This window comes from Panthera onca, chromosome D4 (genome assembly GCF_046562875.1).
Source record: "Panthera onca isolate mPanOnc1 chromosome D4, mPanOnc1 haplotype 2, whole genome shotgun sequence".
Taxonomy (NCBI): domain Eukaryota; kingdom Metazoa; phylum Chordata; class Mammalia; order Carnivora; family Felidae; genus Panthera; species Panthera onca.
The window spans coordinates 87524648-87544100 of NC_138351.1; the positions used below are offsets into that span (position 1 = coordinate 87524648).

Here is a 19453-nt window from a genome sequence, read left to right on the forward strand (position 1 = left end):
GAGGCCGTCGCGCGCGCAGGGCGGGCTGGGCCGGGCGGCGTCGGCGCGTTGGAGCTGCGCGTCGCCGCGGTCTCTGCGGCTCTCCGGCCGTGGGGAAGGCGCGGGAGGCGGTGCTGCGGGCCGGCGCAGCCGGTTTGGGGTTGCAGGAGGCGGGCGGGGGAGGAGCGCCGCGGGCGGGCGGGGCCGGGCGGCAGGCGGGGCTGGCCGGGCGGCCGGGCCATGCAGGGCGCAGAGCCGGCAAAGCTCTGCTGAGACTCGGCTCTGCGCTCCCAGGGGCGGCTGATGCCCCCAGCGTTCCCCACTCCGCTGCCGCAGCCAGGCCGCATCTGGACGGGGCACCGCGCGGCGGGGCCGACGCTGGGTGAGCAAAAGCCAGGCCAGTGGGTCCCCGGGCGGGGAATGTGCCCGGCTGAGTCTTGGGGAGGTGGAGCGGCCGGCTGGGATGAGGGACGCGCCCTGCTGTTGTGTCTCCTTGCCGGGCGCTCTGCTGCCCTGGCTCCTTAGGGGCGAGGGCGGTTCGCAGTGACCAGGGACGGGGGCGCGAGGTATCTCGGCATCCCTTTCCCTTCTCGTCCCATCCCCCAGCCATCCAGGATGGGTTCCTGTTCTCTGCCCTGGCCGGTTCTGGGAGGTCTGAGGACCTTAGAGACCTTGGCATTGGATTTAGGAGTGCTGGTTTGGTCTCCCTCCCGGCTTTTGATTTTCCCGTGGAGAAGGGGGAGATGGCATGTAAGGGCTCCCTGTGGTCCAGACCGTGTCCTCATACTGGCTTGGAGACTCTTAGGCTACATCACAGCCGTGACCTTCAGCCCCCTCCCCACGAATCGGAGAACCCTGCAAGAAAACGGAGTCCCATCTGCTTCCTCTTGAGCAAGTCCCTAAGGCTCCAGGAGAAGAGCCCAAGACTCCTAATCTCAGTCCAGTCAGCTGTTCCCCTTCCCCTATAGCCCAATCCCTAAAGATGCATGTAAATGGCTTGCTGAGTGTGTTTGTAAGGGGGTGCCTTCAGTGCCCTCTTATGCTCCCTCAATCACCTTTCCCCTCTAGGCGGTCATCTCTCAGGCACCTCCAGGCTCTAACCCGTTTGCTCTGTCGCCCTCTGTGGGCCAGCAGAAACATGGCACCCTGCGAGTCTGTGGGCAGAGACTCTGCCAGGCCCCTTTCCGGGGAGCTTGCCCCTTTGGGTGTTGTGGCTTGGCCTGGTCATCCAGAGACCCAAAGACCCATCCTTGAGTATTTGGATGAGGAGTCAAGCCAGAGATGCTTAAGTTAATACCCCCTCCAAGACATTTTGGTTCAAGATCCTGGATGTCAGGAGGGTAGACTGTCCTGTTTTGGCTGGAAGGGCTTCCAAGAGCAATTCTCACTTACACCATAGCACAGAGGGGTAGACTAAGGCCTAAAGTAGGAAAGGAACTTACCCAAGGTCACTGGAAGAGTCGTAGGAGGACTAAGGGGCTAGAATCTAGCCTCTGCGTCTCAGCCATGGAATTACTCATCTCTAGTCCCGTGCTTCTAGCCTGTTTCAAGACAGCTGAGCTGTGGAAAGGGACCCCATCCTCAGCTGCCTACTCAGTATGGCTAAGCCTCACCTCACTACAGGTTGACCCTTAGGACCATAGTAGCTGCCTAGGCCAGGAGGTAGGGGACATAGACATTTGGCTCCACTGACTGCTCTGTGCCCACAGGCCGCAATGCTGCTCGGGGCGTCTCTGGTGGGGGTGTTGCTGTTCTCCAAGCTGGTGCTGAAATTGCCTTGGACTCAAGTGGGGTTCTCCCTGCTGTTCCTCTACCTGGGATCTGGAGGCTGGCGCTTTGTCCGAATCTTCATCAAGACCATAAGGCGTGATGTCTTGTGAGTATTTGGTCCAGCCCATCTTAGGGTCTCCCTAATTCCCCAGATTTCTCCAGACCAGACCAGGGCACCTGAGCCCCAGAGGAGGAACCTCTGCTCTACCTCCTTCCCCCAGCAGTAGTACCTGGTATCTCCATCTTCCAAGATGAAAGTCTTCTCCTAGGGCATCTCCCTAACTTGATGCTGTTTAGCCTAGGGCAGACTTAGGGGCCCAAGACATGCACTGAATGCCAGGTGTGTTGAGAAGACATCTGCAAAGAGTCCTGAGGACATGTTTTAATTAGTGAGATGATGAAGAGGAACCCTGTGGGAAGGACCCTGTCCTTGGGTTGGCATGAGTCTGAGAGGGCACAGAGGTCAGAGCAGGGCCCTGAAACAGATGCGTGGAGGAACCTGCTCCCCAAAGAAAGTCAGGTAGGGTCTACAGGGCCATCCTGTGCCAGAAACACCTGCTGCTACCTGCTCTGTGCGAGGCATCGGGCTGGCTCTGGGACCCAGGGAGGAACAAGGGAGACCTAGTCCTGGGCCCGGCTCAGTCTGGTCAGGGAGATGAGAAGGTGATACAGTAAATCCCTAAACTCACAATGTTGTGTGAGCAGAGACCCTGGCCATCTTGCTCACAGTGGTGTCCCAGTGCTTGGCACAGTGACCCACACTCAGAATAGGCAGCTCGCTCATCTGAATTGACTGCAAAAGGAGGTATCGAGCGGCCACTGCAGGAGGGGTGGTAGCAGAGAGCTGTGAGAGTATGGAGCGGGGCGAGAGGGCTTTAGGCGTAAGCCTTGCGGAATCAGGGAGGCCTGGAGGACAAAAAGCTATAGTTAAAAGTCTCCTCCAGGTGATGGGAGCAGGCGTAGAAGAGTGGAGCTCCAGTGGCTCAGTTGGTTAGCACGTGGTACTTATACAACAGAAGAGGCATAGAAGTCAGGGAGCTAGGAGGGTTCAGGGGTCAGAGGTGGCAGGGGCGGGCAGGGAAAGGGGATATTGCCAAGTGATTCCGCATCACCTAGTGAAGCTCTGTGCCCGGTACTGAGTGAGACCCGGGGGAGTCTCAGGGGGTAAGCGGGATGGAGCCCCTGCTGGGCTCACAGGGAGGGAGACCGAGCAAATCACAAGCTTATCCTTTATTTACTGTGAGAGTGGTCTGGAGAGGTTGCAGTACAGGGCTGTGGGAGGTCCCAGATGAGCCGGGACTTTGACTTGGGCCCCAGAATCTTGGAAGACTCTGACAGAACACTAGATTCCAAGAAGAGCTTCAAGGGTCCTGGGTGTTACACTCTGGAGCCAGAGAGGACTGAGATTGTGATCTTAGCTTGTCGCAGCCTGGGCGAGCCGTGGTGCTGCAGGGCCTCGCTTTCTCCCTTGTACTGAGGAGGGAGTCACCCCCCGGGGTCCCTGGGTGTTATTGTGAGGCATCAGTGGGCCGGTGCCTGTAATGGTGCCCAGCACACAGGTGCTGGGAAACGGGAGCATTGCAAGTGATCGGGCTCAGGAGCCTCAGGCCCGTGGGACAGCAGCCTGGGCCAGGGTGTCGGGAACCCTGCTCCCAACCCCAGCAGTCACGGCTCCCTTGCTTGCTCCCACCTAGCGGCGGCATAGTGCTCCTGAAGGTGAAGGCAAAGGTCCGGCGGTACCTGCGGGAGCGGTGGACAGTGCCCATTTTGTTTGCCTCCACGGTCCGGCGCCACCCTGACAAGACAGCCTTGATCTTTGAGGGCACAGACACACATTGGACCTTCCGCCAGCTGGATGACTACTCAAGCAGCGTGGCCAACTTCCTACAGGCTCAGGGCCTGGCCTCGGGCGACGTGGCTGCCCTCTTCATGGAGAACCGCAATGAGTTTGTGGGCCTATGGCTGGGCATGGCCAAGCTGGGTGTGGAGGCAGCACTCATCAACACCAACCTGCGGCGGGACGCCCTGCGCCACTGCCTGACCACTTCCCAGGCCAAGGTCCTCATCTTTGGCAGTGAGATGGCTCCAGGTGAGCCCCTGGGGTGCGGGGTCAGGCAGGGAGTCCCACAGCATCTTGCACAGACTACAGCCCCCTTCTGGGCCTGAGGGAGGCTATGTGGCTCAGAGGTTAAGGGCATGAGCCTTGGTGTCCGATGGCCTGGCCTCTGCCACTGGTAAGCTGGAGATCCTGAGGAAGAGACTGGAAATGTCTGTGTCTCTGTTTTCTCACTGTCCTACCTACCACATACTGTTTTTAAGAAGATACTTTGCCTGCAGCACTAACAAAGTAGCTGATGCTAGGCGAGCCCTCAGCTATGATGGTAACCATTCTTATGAGTAATTAGGCCTCATTTGCTTCATCTATAAAATGGAAACAATCTCTTTTCTGCTGTCTGGCAGAGCTTATGTTATTTGCCGCGGTGTGGAGCGCTGACCAAGACTGAGCTTGGTGCTTTAATAGGCAGCTCTAGGGGTGCCTGGGTGGCTTAGTCGGTTGAGCGTCCAACTTCAGCTGAGGTCATGATCTCAGTGTGTGAGTTCGAGCCCCGCGCCAGGCTCTGTGCTGACAGCTCAGATCCCGGAGCCTGCTTCAGAATCTGTGCCTTCCTTTCTCCCCCTCCCTGGGGTGCTCTGTTTCTCTCTCTCAAATATAAATAAACATTAAAAAAATTTTAATAAGCAGCTCTAATCTTCACAAAGCCTGGTGAAGTAGGGATGGCTGTCTCGGCTTTACAGATGAGGAGACAGAGGTTCCGAGATCATCTAAGGTCACACAGAGGCAGGATTTCATCTTGGGCTTGACCAGTGTCCCCTGTCCCGCATGGCTATGGTGCGGGATGATGGCCAGGGAAGGTGACTAAAATGCAGAACGGGAGAGGAACGATGCAGCAGGGAGAGGGGAGAGGGTTGGACAAATCTAAAGGGAAGCCGAGGAAGCGGGGCTGAGGGGGCCGGGACTGGCCTGTGCCTGGTGCGGGTGAGCACCTGGACCGTGGTAGTGCACAGGGGAGCCTGAGAGAAGGTTCCCACCCTCTGACCCTCCATGCCTCCCTTCCAACCACACACGAGCGTGGCACAGCGCGTAAAGGCACAGACCTTGGTGTGCGGTACAGCTGGTCATTCTAGCTGTGAGCAGGCCCTGCCGTCCTGGGAGCCTCGTCTCCTCATCTACGCAGTGGGCTGCCGTTGGTACCTGGGCTGTGTGAGCAGGAGAGCACACGGAAGGAGCCCGCCGTGTAGCTCCGTAGCAGCTAGGGAGCTGTTGCTCTTGTCAGCGTCTTTCTTACAACGAGGCTGGTGCTTCACCCATCTTGCCCCCCACACACAGCCGGTCTCCCCTGATGACATGCCAGCCTTGACACAAGCAGAGGTCCTGAGGACATGGGGTCCCTGGCCTGCCCCCTGATCAGCCCTGTCTTCCCCACAGCCATCTTTGAAATCCATGCCAACCTGGACCCTTCGCTCAGCCTCTTCTGCTCCGGCCCCTGGGAGCCCGGCACGGTGCCCGTCGGCACAGAGCACCTGGACCCCCTGCTGGAAGATGCCCCCAAGCACCTGCCCAGTAGCCCTGACAAGGGCTTCACAGGTGAGTCCCCTGCCCCACAGAGGGGTTCTCAGAGGGGCCCAGGACAGAGCGCTGACCTCGGGACGGGAGGCCTGCGTACTCCTGCAGACTTGTCATGTGACCTGGAGTGAGTCATATCACCTACCTTTTTCCATCTGGGAAGATGGGCACAGTTACTATGGGTCACTCTGAAGGTTAAATGAGCTGAAGATGCCAGGCACGGTGCCAAGTACTCGGGAGCTCACAAAACCTGATTCTTGGACTTGTTGAACGAGCCTTCATCGCTGCCCAAATGTGCAAGATCACGTGGAGCCCAAGAAACTGCTGGGTCTGAATTTCGGCTGGGGTTGGACCAGGGGCAAGACCCTCTGAATATTCACCCAGCACCTGTTTGGTGCCGGCCCCTGTCAGCCTGCGATCCTCTCCCTGCCCTAGACTGTCCTGCCTGCCCATCCCCTCCTCCAGGCAGCCTTCTGACCCTGTAGCCTCTCCTCTATGCTCCACCCTGCCCTATGGAACCCCCAGCTTGCTGCGCCACCCAGAGGGCGAGAGCTGGTGCTGAGCACATGCAGCAGCCCCTCTGCTTCCCTCGTGCCCCGGAGCACCTGAGCTGCCCTCTGAGCCTCGGTTCCCACAGCTATAAAATCAGGGGTGGTAACGGAACCTATTTTATGGAGTGGCTTTGAAGATTGTAAAAGATAACAGTGGAAAACTAGGGTGTGACAAGAAGTGCTCAGTAACCGGTCATTGTCATTGCGGTCATTTCATCTCTGTCATACGTGGATTTTGTCTCCCGGTGCTTTTGTAAGCTACTTGAAGACAGGGTGTCTGGCTGGGTCAGCCTGGTGTCCTCGTGGTGTCCAGCCCTTGGCATCAGCAGGCATCCAGAGGGCATGAGATGGTTGGCACACAGCGTGCGGCTGTCCCACAGCATTCCTGACCTAGAACCCCCAGCCCAGTGGGGAAACTAATGTGACAGCCCCTGACCTGGGCTACAGGGTGGGATGGAGAAGTGGTCTGTGGTACAGAAGTTCCCTGGGCACTGTCCTTCCTGCAGATAATGCCTCCCCAGCCCTGTGCTGTCCCTTCTCAAAGCCATTTATGTGTCTGTTTTCTTTAGATAAGCTCTTCTACATCTACACATCAGGCACCACAGGGATGCCCAAAGCCGCCATTGTGGTGCACAGCAGGTAAGGGGCAGGCTCCTGGGGGGAGGACTGGGGGTGGTGGGACCCAGGGGCCTCTCCTCCTCCTTTCCAGGGCCCACCGAACACTCTGTGCCCCCCAGGTATTACCGCATGGCTGCCCTGGTGTACTACGGATTCCGAATGCGGCCGGACGACGTTGTCTATGACTGCCTGCCCCTCTACCACTCAGCAGGTAGTACTGGGCCCTTCTGCTCAGTCTCTGGCACCCCAGGCCTCAGGAGCCCCCCAGGCCCCCTCAGCAGGCAGCATCTTGTGGTAGAAACACATGAGCTTTGGAGTCAAATCTGGGTTAAAATTCAGAGGTAGCCATTGACTGGACCTCTGAATGAAGACAGCAACGTGAACCTCACAGCTTGTGTGCCCGCATCACACAGGACACCTGGGTTAGTCTGTTCATTTTCATGGGTGTGCACACCCTTGCTGCTTGGTCTTAGGAGCTTTAGGGAAGACAGAGATGGAATAAATATAGTTCCTGCCCTCAAGGTGCTTAGAGTCAGATGTGTCTTTAAGGCAGGATGAAGGATGGAACCCCAACGTGACTTTAATTCAGGAAATGACATGGTGAGTGCGGAGACAGGCAGGGAGCAGGAGCTCAGCTCAAGAGAAGAGCCCAGTGATGGCCAGGAAGGCTTCCTGGAGGAGATGCATTCAAGTCAGGCAGATGTGAGGTGCAGAAGCCAGGTGGGCTAGCTTGTTCCCCCCTGGATGAATGGCAGAATTACAGGTACAGGAGCAAGAGCTTGGGGGCAGCTCCCAGAGGGAACAGTCTAAGGAGTATGCACTTGATCCCACACTGGGGAGGTACTGGGGAGCCATGGAAGACTAGGGGAGAGGTATGATTAGTGCTGGAGGAACAGGACAGGAAAGAGGGACTGGGGGAAGGGCCTTGGAGGAGGTGGGCTGGACAAGAGGAGGCTCTGGAGGGAGGGGTCTCCTGGCTCCCAGACCTCCATGGCCCATCCCTTCGCCTTCAGGAAACATTGTGGGAATCGGGCAGTGCCTGCTCCATGGCATGACGGTGGTGATCCGGAAGAAGTTCTCAGCCTCCCGGTTCTGGGACGATTGTATTAAGTACAACTGCACAGTGAGTGAGGAGGGCAGGGGATGAGCCGTCCCTGTCCCCTTGTGACCGAGCAGCCCCACTCGGGGACGTCAGTCTTACAGCTAAGGCCAGTTGTTCACTGGGGGCAATATTCCCATTGTTCGGATGGGGAGGCTGAGGCCCGGGGCCTACAGGATTGGGAGGTAAAGTGAGAGCAGCCACGGGCCAGCCTTACTCCAGGTCCACCCACAGATTGTGCAGTACATCGGCGAGTTGTGCCGGTACCTCCTGAACCAGCCACCCCGGGAGGCGGAGCACCAGCACCAGGTGCGCATGGCACTCGGCAATGGCCTCCGCCAGTCCATCTGGACCGACTTTTCTAGCCGCTTCCACATCCCCCAGGTGGCCGAGTTCTACGGGGCCACCGAGTGTAACTGCAGTGTGGGCAACTTCGACAGCCAGGTGAGCAGTGGGGTGGTGGAGGGCGGGCAGGATCCAGTGTGGAGTGTGGTGGGCACCAGAGCCTCCGCTGTCCGGTTAGGGCAAGGCAGCCATGGGAGTGTGAGGGCCAGGCCCCCCAACACTGCCTAGTCTCAGGCCTGTGGCGGGAGAGCCCAGGTCCAAGTCTTGGCCTTTGCAGGTGGGGGCATGTGGCTTCAACAGCCGCATCCTGTCCTTTGTGTACCCCATCCGGCTGGTGCGAGTCAACGAGGACACCATGGAACTGATCCGGGGGCCCAATGGCCTCTGCCTTCCCTGCCAGCCAGGTCTGCCCCGGGGCTGGAAGTGTGGGCAGAGCAGGGGAGGTTGGCCTGGGAGATGGGACTGGGATGGGTGAGTAGGGAGCCCTTGTTCTGACCAGTGGCTGTCACTCAGCTCTTCTCTTATAGCTACGAGTCCTCTTTCTTCATCCATCTGTCCCTCCATTCCTTGTCCTCTCTACCCATCAGTCAATTAACTCACTGTCGTGTGGAGGACCCTGGGATTGATCCTGGCTCAGCCCCTTAGCTCTGTGCCCAAGTCCCCTCATCTGCCAGTGAGGCTGATGGCGGCGCTGCCTCCTGCGGCTGCCCCGGGGGTCACGTATGGTAAAGAACAGACCGCTCTCTGAACAGAGCCAGGGGCCCCAGGAGTGCTGGCCCCGGTCAGGCTGTCCCCATAGCGCTTGGCCACCCTTTCGTATCATTCATCTTTCCATCTCACAGGCGTTACTCAGACATTACTGAGTGCCCATGTGCCGCAGACCCGCCCAGAGAAGCTCCCTGCCCTCCAGGCTCCCGCACCGGAGCAGGGCAGTGTTTCTGTGGGAAGCAGTGTGAACAGAAGTCCAATCAAGATGCAGGGCACATTGCGGGGTTGGGGCGGGGGGGGGGGGGGTTGCTGGTGGTGGCGGAGGCCTAACCCTAACCTTTCCCTGCACCCAGGTGAGCCAGGCCAGCTAGTGGGCCGCATCATCCAGCAGGATCCCCTGCGGCGCTTTGACGGCTACCTCAACCAGGGTGCCAACAATAAGAAGATTGCCAAGGACGTCTTCCAAAAGGGAGACCAGGCCTACCTCACCGGTGGGTGGGCACCAGCCCCTTTGGGTGGGCAGGGTGGAGAGGAACGAAGGGGCCCTCGCCCACCTGCAGAGAACACCTGCCCCAGGACGCCCCAGTCCCAGCCCTCCCTGTCCAGCAGATCCCGGGGTCCGGTGAGGCCTGCCGGCCCCAGCCCTGCCTCACACAGCGCCCCCCTAGGTGACGTGCTGGTGATGGACGAGCTGGGCTATCTGTACTTCCGAGACCGCACGGGAGACACGTTCCGCTGGAAAGGCGAGAATGTGTCCACCACCGAGGTGGAGGGCACACTCAGCCGCCTGCTGGACATGGCCGACGTGGCAGTGTATGGTGTCGGGGTGCCAGGTATCTGTGGGCTGGTGGGAGCTGCCAGGTGTGGGTGGGAGGCACCCCCAGGGGGCACGGCCAGCTCCTCACGGTCCGTGCTGCTGCCTCCAGGAACCGAGGGCCGGGCTGGAATGGCTGCGGTGGCCAACCCTGCTGGCAGCTGTGACCTGGAGCATTTTGCACAGCTGCTGGAGAAGGAGCTGCCCCTGTATGCCCGCCCCATCTTCCTGCGCTTCCTGCCTGAGCTGCACAAAACGGGTATGTTCCCTCCCCTGCTCCAGCTTACAGGCCCCAGGCCTGTGCCCCTTCTTGGTTCCTTTTGGAGAGACCCGGGCGGCTGTCATTTGACCTTTACCCACAGCATTGCTGTGTCGTTGGTAAGCAGACCTCCCTGTGTACAAGTGAGTGGACTGAGCCTTCAGAGAGAGAAGGTTCATACGTCCGTTAGCGGGACGAATGTTTACTGAGTACCTACTATGTGCCTGCCAGGCTCTGTGCTAGGCCTTTGGGGATATAGGTAACAAATTCTGACGGGACCTTTGCCTTCTTGAAGCCTGTTCAGCGGTAGGGGAGGCAGCAGAGGACACGGAATTCCAAATGTAAAGGATAGAATACAGATCAAACTGACAGAAAAGCAAATGAATGGGGGTGGGGTGCCTGGGAGGCCCCCCTGAGGAAGTGATGTTTGAGCTGAGACCTGAATGAAAGGGCGGGGTTTGTGGGGTGGGAGGCATTCCAGGCAGGTCCTGAGACAGGACGGCACTTGGCCAAGAGAGGAAGGAAAGGAGGCCCCCAAAGCTGGAGCCAAGGGAGGCGGGGTGGGGGCAGGCAGTGATGTCAGGTGGGGCAGAGAGGTCAGTGGAGACCAGAAGACTCTGTGGGCTGGGGAGGGGCCTGGACTATGTCCAGGCAGTAGGGAGCCACAGAAGTGTTTGAGTAGAGCAGTGACCTATGTCAGGTGCATGTTCCACACAGTCCTCTGGATGCCACGTGGAGTGCAGGAGAGGGCTGCAGACAGCTCCAGGGGAGTGGGGAGACGAGTGAGGGGCTCTCGCTGCTGTCCAGGCGAGAGGTGAGCGGTGGGTCCACGGTCACATAGCAGGGCAGTGCCAGCCTCTGTCTGTTGGACCACTGACGGGTCCCCTGATGGGCAGGAAGTCTGGGGGTCCTGCCCAGTCCTGCCCCCAGCTTGCCTTAGTGCTTGTTGCCCTGTCCGGACTCTCCCCCTGCTCAGCCTCAGGCCACCTCCCATACGCTCATCATGTCAACCCCTGCCCGGCTGGAAGGCCTGCCCTCACCGAGGTGGCCCCTGCCAGGTAGTAGGCCCCTAGGAGCCCCTGAAACAGTGCGTGACTGAGCCCGAGAGCTCCTGAGTTTTGGGTGACAGCTGACTTCTCTGTGCAGGAGAGGCAGGGAAGCTGTCAGCCCTCAGGTTTCAGAGGTTTGCTACAGCACAAACACCCCAAAACTTACTTTAGGGCATAAAACAGTCATGTTTTTGCTCTCAGTGGTGGGTCAGCAATTTGGGGTCAAGTTCAGCTGAGCGGTTCTTCTGCTGGCCCCCCCTGGAGTGGAAGAGCTGCCATCGCTTGTGACTCAGCTGGGGCTGGAGGGGCCAGGATGATGTCCTTACCCACCCGTCTGGCTCCCGGCCGGTTGGTTCTGCAGCGCTGGCCAAGAGACCTGTGTGTGAGGATGATGATGTTCTGTATGTGCGCTGACCGGCACGGCAGCCACTAGCCCTGCGTAGCTACTGAGCGCTTTTTTAAATGGGGCCGGTATGACTGAGGAACTGAATTTGACATTTTGCTTAATTTTAATTAAATGTGTGTGGTCTCATATGGCCAGTGGCTATCCTACTGGATAGTGCCAGCCCAGGGGGCTTTCCTGGGATGTTTCCCCTCTGTTCTGCGTGGCTTCCCAGCCTTCAGAGACCACACCAGTGTCAGGCACTGCCAGGAGGGAGGGAGTAGAAGCTGCAAAGCCCCTCGAGGCCTAGACCCAGCACTCGAATGTTCTGTTGGTCAAAGCAAGTCACAAGGCCAGTTCGGGTTCAGGTGGGGGATGGAAAAAGACTCCAGCTCTTGCTGGGAGACATGGCCAAGCCACAAGGTGGTGGAGTGCGCGTCCAGGGAGGGAAGGAATCGGGCAATTTGTCATACATACCTGGATTCAAATCCCAGTTCCAGCGTTGATGAGCTGTGTGATGTTGGCCCCGGGGGCGTGTCTCACTGCGCCAGTCTCTCCTGCCCTGTAGGGGTGATGCCCCTGAGGAGAGATGGGGAATTTACATTACGAGTGCTGAGAAAACATTGCTGCCTGTTGAAACGACTTCAGATATGTTAAAAGCTGAAAATGACATGCATCGTAGAATCCATAGAAGAGTGTTGAGCACCTGCCTCTGGGGTTGATGTGCAGATGAAATTAGATCATGCCCTTCCCTGGGAGGTGCTCAAAGCCCAGATCTGAGTTCTGGTCCTCACTCTGCTGTCACTCAGTGTGTGTGGCCTTAGATGGATAGTTTCCCTTCTTTGGTTGTCAGTTTCCCCATTTGCAAAAAGAAGACGGGTAATGCAGCCCCCCCGCCCCTTCACCAGGGCTGCTCTGAAAAGCAGGATATAATATAATTAACTGGAGCCGCCTTTGCAAACTGTAAAGGGCTGTGCCCTACCGTGCTCTAGGCCGCTTTCCCGTGTTCTCTCCAGCCTTCCTTCTCTGTCCCTCTTCAGCTTTGGTGGGCAGCTTCCTGAGGCCCAGGCCCCTGCCCTGCACCCTCTGATCCATCCCCATTGCTCCCTCAGGGACCTTCAAGCTACAGAAGACAGAGCTGCGGAAGGAAGGCTTTGACCCATCGGTTGTGAGAGACCCACTGTTCTACTTGGATACCCGGAAGGGCCGCTACATCCCGCTGGACCAAGAGGCCTACGCCCGCATCCAGGCAGGCGAGGAGAAGCTGTGATTTGCCCCTGAGTCCCTCTGAGGGCCAGTGGGTGTAGGATCCAGAGCCCCAGCTCCCACCCCAGAGGGGTCATGGGCGATGCCAGACCAAAGCGAGCAGGGCCCAGCACCTCCGCCCCGAGGTGCTGACCCCCTCCCCATCAAAACTGCCAAGTGACTCACTGCCACCTCCCCCTGCCCCCCAAGAGGGCTTTCTGTGAAAGCCTCATGTCCGCATTACGTCTTCGAGGCCAGGTGGGGCCTCTAGGCCCCAGGCTAAGATGGACTGGGCGCCTCAGGAGGACGTCTTGGGTCAGGGCAGGGCCAGGTGGAGGGCCGCCAAGCACTCCCCCAAAAGCAGGGAGCTTGTAAATGGGACCAGGGCAGAAGCCCCCAGACTCAGGAAGCCAGCAGAGTGGGCAGGGGCTGCAGTGGCTGTTGATCAGGTGGCCGAAGAGGATCCTAGCCCTGGAGCTGTTCCAGTGTCGCTCAGCACTGCCTGCGCCTCAGGGAGGGTAGGAGGACCACCCTGACCTGCAGCGGGCAGTCTGGACTGAGCCCCCTGCCCCGCCCCGCCACCATCCTTCTCCTCGGTGGCTGCCTGGCTGCCCCTCAGGTGGGACCTTTCTCTTTGTAGGTCTGTCTGTGTCACTTTCTCCATCTCAGTCCTGGGCCGGTTATGAGAGGAGCAGGGGTAGAGGGGGTCGCTCAGGGGCCAATAAACTGCCTTGACTCCCCCTAGCCTGTGTGCGTGCCACCTGAGCTCACCCTACCTGCTCAGGCCCCACCTCCTGCCCCTCCGGCCCACTCACTCACTCCGACTTAGGGATATAGCAGTTAAGATGCCTTCAGTGAGTTGGCAAGGTATTTAATAGCATGAGCTTAAAAGTCCAAACTAGCTGTGTCACTTTTGAGTTCATGGCCTAGGGCAAGTGACTCAATCTCCTCTTCTGTGAAAGGGGAGTAATCGGGAGGATTTCAGAGAACAAGGGACCCATTTTGAGGAAAGGGCTGTTCAGAGCCTTTGAGGGAGAAAACTCTAACCCAGGATGGGATCCCGTCTCCAGACCCTCACTTGTGCTGTTCGCCTTGCCTGGGGTGCATTTCTCCAGGGGTTCGGTGGCTGTGCAAAAGCCAGAGCAGGACTGCCTGACCAGCTGGGGCAGAGTCCAGGGAAAAGCTTCCTGGAGCGGTCTTACCAGAGCTGCAGCAATCAGCAGCGCCAGTGGAGAGCCAGCTGTCTCCTGGGCCCCATCACTAGAGTCACACCCAGGCTGGAAACGGATGGCCCATTGGGAAAGGGGTCCAACTCACCCCAGGGCAGTGGGCAATGTGTGCCCCTGGGGCTTCATCTTCACTGTTTAACCCTCACCACAGTCTTTCATTTGCTGAGGTCACACAGCAGTGGAGACGGGGCGCTGGAAGGCAAACCCAAGCCCCTCTTGCTTCTTGCTGCCCCACCCGCCTGCTGGTGCAGAAGGCAACGGGAAAACCAACAGCTTCCATTCCACGAATGCCTGTGGAGCCAACTGTGGGCCCCGCCCTAGGCCTGCAGCTGACAGCCAGGGTGGAGGGGGGCCAGGGTGAGATCCGGGGTGCCTCCTGGGGGAGTGACTTTGAAAGAGGAATCTGATGCTGCTCAGGGGGAAATGGGGGTCAGAGCTGGAGTAGGGCCCTTGGAGAATGGTGCTGAGGGGGTTTAGGAGGGAGTGGTAGGCATGGCTGCAGTGTCCCAGTGAGACCAGCAGAGGGCATGCAGAGCTTGGAGAATTCCTTCTTGGCCCTTCTCAGCCTCCAAAAGCAGAAAGGAGGGGCTGCCTCATCCCCAGGCCGGTACCCAGCCCAGAGCACTCCGTCTTTGAGGGCCCAGGGTTGGACTTCCATGGGCTGGTCCTGGCTGACAGCTTTGTATCTAACCCTTAGCAGTGAGTACTTTCCAACGGGATAGCGCTGCCACCCACCCAGGGGCCCCTATTCCTTCCTGGAGATTGAACGCAGTCACCGAAAGGCAGTATGGAGTGGTGGTTGGGTTAACAACCTCCAGCTCGAAAGGGCAGGTGCTCAAGTCCATTTGCCAGGCTAAGCCTCAGGTTCTTCTGCAAATAGAGATTTAGGGTAGTTGTGAAAATGCATTGTGCCTGGAGGTCTCTTAACTCTGGGTCTGGTGCCAATACCTGCTCAGTACACAGCAGTTACAGGGTAAAAAACGAAAAAGGATATATATACAGGTATCAGGACCCCAGACTAGGCCTGAGTTTACCACTTCCACACTGCTTCCCCCTCTGCCCCCCCCCCTCCCCCCGCCCCAGTGAAGGGCCTTGGGAGCTCTCCCATCTGCCTCTGGTCATCCTCAACCATGGCTCTGTGAGTTAGGCGCACAGTAGCTTCTCAGTATGTGCTTGTGAATTTAACGATAGCTACTGTTTATTGGGCATTTCCTGACGTTTCTATGCTGTTTCATGGTTTACAAAGTACCGCGTTAAGTTCATCTGTGGAGCAGAGTCTAAAGGCCTGCTGGGGGCAGGGGCAGAAGCGGTGCACGGTAAGATAGACCTGGGAGCCCACTGTCCGGGGACAGGGGAGAGGGAGCTAGCGAGTTAAGAAGCAGCCGGTGAGGTAGTTAGCTGCACCCAACCCAGCGCGCTGGCCAGGTAGGCAGTTGTGTTTCGCGGTCAGAGAGGCTATTCAAGAAAGAGTTCTCCAAGAATTGGAGGGGGAAGAGCATCCCAGACAGGAGTAGCAGCAACATGTAAAGGCCTGCAGGGCAGGTCTAGGAAAGCAATGAAAGCTGCAGGGGAGTGTGCATCCGGTGTGGAGTAGGGCTGAAGCAAAGTATGAAAAATGAGTCTTTTGTGGGCACTTGCACACTTCCAGACAGTGGGGGCTCTGCTAGGAGGTCCCTCATCCTTCCTCGGGTCACACCCACTTCCTTCGACTTGCTAACGGCCACACCGTATGGAGCCCTTCCTATGTGCCAGGCGATTTGCAATGTGCTACGTGTGCATCCGTTTGTTAAATCCGTAAGGAAAAGCAGCTACTATTTTTACCCCCATTCCACAGATGAAGAATCTGAGGCTCAGGGAGGCAAAGTCTCTCCAAAGACCACAGAGCCTGCGAATGGCAGCTCTGGGGGTAAGGCCCCTTCATGGAGCTTCAGTGTTCCCATCTGCAACAGTGCCTGGGGGCGGGCAGAGGCTGGAAAGAGCCGGCCTCGAGCATCCCTGGAGGTCCTACCGCCCTCAGGACAGGCAAGTGGCCGACCAGGCCAGTGCTTGGAGTATCACTTTCAATTCCTGGGAAGAAGGTTAAATACCTCCGAGGGGCCCATTTAGGCGGTGGCGGCAAGGGAGGGGGTGACCAAGTGACTTTCAAAGGGGCCTGAATGCATGGCCGGCCCCTCCCCCCCCCGAGGAGGGGGCCCTGCTTCCTCCCAGCCTAATGATATTCTAGGCTCAGCCCTCATCTTTGGCGGCAGTTTAACCCGAGCCGGGGCGGATTTCTTTCTCACTGATCTCAGCTTGACACCCAATTAGCACAAGAATGGGAGGAGGAAGCCTGCGAGAGGCGCCTCCCAGCCTCCCGGGGCGCATGAGGGGAGCAGGCTGGAGACAAAGGGCAGCAGGCAGGGGGGCACCCGCGCCCTCGCCTCCCCTGCAGACCCCGCCTTTGTCTCCCTTGGAGCTTCTGAGGAGATAGAGGCCGCCGCCCGGGCTGGCCGGCCTGCTGGAGGAGACAGGGGATGGGGCCCAAGCCCCTCTTCTGTGTGGATCCCAGGGGAGGGCATCTGGGTGAGCCTGACCCAATGGGAGGCAGTGAGGGCCAGTGATGCTGAAGGCACTACAACCTGGGGTTGAGGCCTTAGGGGGCATGAGACACTTAGGGGCCATGAGCAAACCACTGGTTCTGAGCCTGTTTTCTCATTTGAAAAATGGGGATAATAGTAGTCTCTGTGAGCAGCCAATCAGGTAGGGCATGTAAACACCTGGCAGGTGGAAGGTGGGCATTCAATAAATACTCTTTTTTAAATACATTTTTAAAGTTTATTTATTTAGAGAGTGAGAGAGGGAGATCATGAGCAGGGGAGGGGCAGAGAGAGAAATCCCAAAGCGGACTCTGTCCTGTCAGCGCAGGGCCCGACTTGGGGCTCTAACTCACAAACTGAGATTGTGACCTGAACCAAAATCAAGAGTCAGACACTCAACCGACTGAGGCACCCAGGCGCCCTGCAATAAATGCTCTTTTAATGAATATGAACATGAACTAATGTTGTTACAATTAAGAGATTGAGTGGGGTAGGCTTGCGATCAGAAGGAAGGATTTTCTGAGACCCAGGCATTCACAGAATGGGCTGATTTACCCAGAAGTGAGCTCCCAATCTCTGGGACTATGTAAGAAGCTGGAGGAACCCGTTTGTTGAGATATGGGAAAATGCCTCCTCTGGCCTTCCTGGTGCCATCTCCCTCCCACCATCCCTTTGGATTTGGGCTTGTGTGACTTCTGGGAAGCCTTCTCTGATCCCAGGGCTGGATTAGGGGGCTCCGCCAGCTCCCACAGGGCCCCATGTTCCCCCTTTATAACATCGATCACACCGTGAGGTCCATTTTTACATCTCTGTCTCCTGCAACAGCCCCAGGAGGACAGGGACCTGTTGGTTTTGTTCACTGTTGTGTTTCCAGCACCAGCTCTGGGCCTGCCACTTAAAAAGTGCTCAGTGAATGTTTGTCAGACGGATGAAGCCCTTCAAATGCTCCCTAGCTCTCATGTTCCAGCCCCAGGAGGTGGCAGTTCCTGGGGTGAGAGGATATTCAATTCTCGAAGAGGTGAGCTGAGTTCAGAGGCTCAAGGGCTTTACCTTGTTGGTAAAGAGAAGCCATTAAATGACTTTGAGCGGGGGAGTGAAAGGTGTTCACTTACTCACTCAACAAGCACTTACCAAACCCCTACAATTACAAAGCTCCTTACTGCAAGCTAAGGATCAAAAATGAATCAGGCAAGATTTCTGCCCTGGAAGAGTTGGGTCTAGTGAAAGAATCTTAGAATATTTTTGGTGAAAGGACCTTAGATCGTTTGGTTCCCAACCTTCTTCACAGATTGGGGAAACTGAGTGCCAGAGAGGGAAAGTGACCAACCCGCACAGCATGGTGAATATGGGGCCTTTCCATTAACCACAGGATTCCTTTGTGCTCTGAGGACCAGGCTGTGTCTGACTTGTTTTCACTTGGCCAGTGCCCTGGAACAGTGCCTAATACATTGGAATGGCTCAGGGCTATCCACGGAGTCAAACTACAGTGAAGTCATGGCCACAGTGAGGGAGGTGGGAGGCAGGCAGGCAGAGAAGAAGCAGGTACAGGTGCCAGGTGCCAGGGGTGGCGGTGGAACATTTTGGGGTTGCAAAATCAGCTTTAGGAGAGGAATCCAAATTGATGACTTTTTTTTTTTTTTTTTTTTTTTTTAAGATTTTAAGTAATCTAAGTAATCTCTACACCCAACATGGGGTTTGAACGCAAAACCCCGAGATCAAAGGTCCCATGGTCCACTGACTGAGCCAGCCAGGAGCTCCTCAAATTGGTGACTATTTGGATATGGGACAGAATTAAGAACAATGTCTAAAGTTTCTTGCTTAAGTGTTTCAGTGTGTGGCAGTGGTATCCTTGAGATGGGGAACACAGGGCAGGGCCTGTTTTAGGGAAGGAGGCGCTGTGGCAAGAACTCATTTAGTCCTTGCTACAACCCTGTGAGTTAGGAGGTGTTACTATCCCCATTTTACAGATGAGGAAACTGAGGCACAAAGATGATAAGGGACTTAATGCAAAGAAACATCTAGGAAGTGGTGGGAACTGGATACAAAGCTGGCAGCTGAACTCCCAGCTCTTAACCATTATATCATTCCGCCACTGACCTTCAGACTACCCCCCCACATGCTACCCATGCTAAGTTCAATTTGGAAGTGTTGTGATTTAGACACCCCAGTATATCTACTTTACTCCACTTCTCCCCTGGCCTTTTGCAACAGGCTCCAGCGGTCTCCCATCTTCTTCCCTGTTCTTTTTAAACCATTCACACTCCAGCAAGTAAGGATATTTTACAGTATAGTTCTAATGTCACCCCCTCCCCAAAACTTTCAAAAGCCTCCCACTGCTCTTAGAATAGAGACTGAAATTCTTACCTGGCTCTCAAGGTGTGATTTGGCCCCTGCCCCCTTCCTAGCATCATCTCTTACCAGCCCCTCTGCTCCCCAAATTCCACTTTCCTCTCTTGGTGTCCCAGCATGGTCTCCAACTCAGGGCCTTTGCATCTTCTGTCCTCCTCATTGGAATGTTTCAGAGGTTTCTCTCCACCCTCACATCCACCTACGTTACTCAGCTTTATTGCTTAGCTGTGTCCAGTCCAATTGGTTTTCTTTTTGAAGTTCCTATAACTTCAGGTCACTTCTTTCAGTTAGAGATTTTCTATTTATTAGTATGATTGATCTGTTTCTCTGATTACAGTTAGTTTCCACCACTACACTGTGAGTGCCCTAAAAGCAGGAACCCTTCTCATCCCATTCACCACTGCACCTGTAGCACTGACCAAGATGCCTGGTACACAGAGGACGTGCAGCAAATGTCTGCTGAATGAGTAAAACCCAAATCGATAACCAAAGGAGCGCCCGGATAGCGACTCAATAGCTCAGGAGAGATTTCTGGGCTGGAAATAAAGACTTGTAGTCACTTATAATTCAAGTCAAGTCAAGACGAATGGACGGGCTCACCCAAGAGGTGTGCGGGCTTAAGACAGACTTGTAACTTTTGCAAGATAAGCAGTAACGTGGCTCACAGGTACGACGCGAAGATGCCCGGGCTCCCCGCCTAGCTGTGGCTCGTGGCTCGCACAAACCGCTGCCCGCTCAGCTCCCTGAGGTCCGTCCCAGAAAGGTAGGTGACCAACTCAAGAGCCCCTAACGAGAGCCGCGACCTCCCCGCCTAGCTCCCGGCCTTCCTCCAATGGCTGCGGAGGATGACCCTCT

General features: G+C 56.8%; 1 protein-coding gene and 1 long non-coding RNA gene across 3 annotated transcripts; one reads left to right on the top strand and one right to left on the bottom strand.

Annotated features, from left to right (window-relative positions):
* The first annotated feature begins 147 nt into the window (after positions 1-147).
* On the top strand, positions 148-13188 carry SLC27A4 (solute carrier family 27 member 4). Its single transcript, XM_060608466.3, has 13 exons — positions 148-361; positions 1689-1855; positions 3444-3838; positions 5237-5395; positions 6495-6564; positions 6663-6754; positions 7557-7666; positions 7877-8086; positions 8265-8391; positions 9049-9186; positions 9364-9528; positions 9622-9768; positions 12312-13188. The coding sequence occupies exons 2-13, from the start codon at positions 1695-1697 to the stop codon at positions 12467-12469; spliced, it is 1932 nt and encodes a 643-aa protein (XP_060464449.2). The 5' UTR covers positions 148-361; positions 1689-1694; the 3' UTR covers positions 12470-13188.
* On the bottom strand, positions 9775-19447 carry LOC132662879 (uncharacterized). 2 transcript variants are annotated; one of them, XR_013551653.1, is made up of 3 exons: positions 19018-19447; positions 11677-11778; positions 9775-11193 (listed from the first exon to the last, which is right to left on the bottom strand). It is a non-coding gene; the product is annotated as an uncharacterized LOC132662879 (long non-coding RNA). The 2 variants fall into 2 exon arrangements; XR_009602747.2 differs by having other exon boundaries at positions 18614-19447.
* Between the last annotated feature and the right edge of the window lie 6 nt (positions 19448-19453).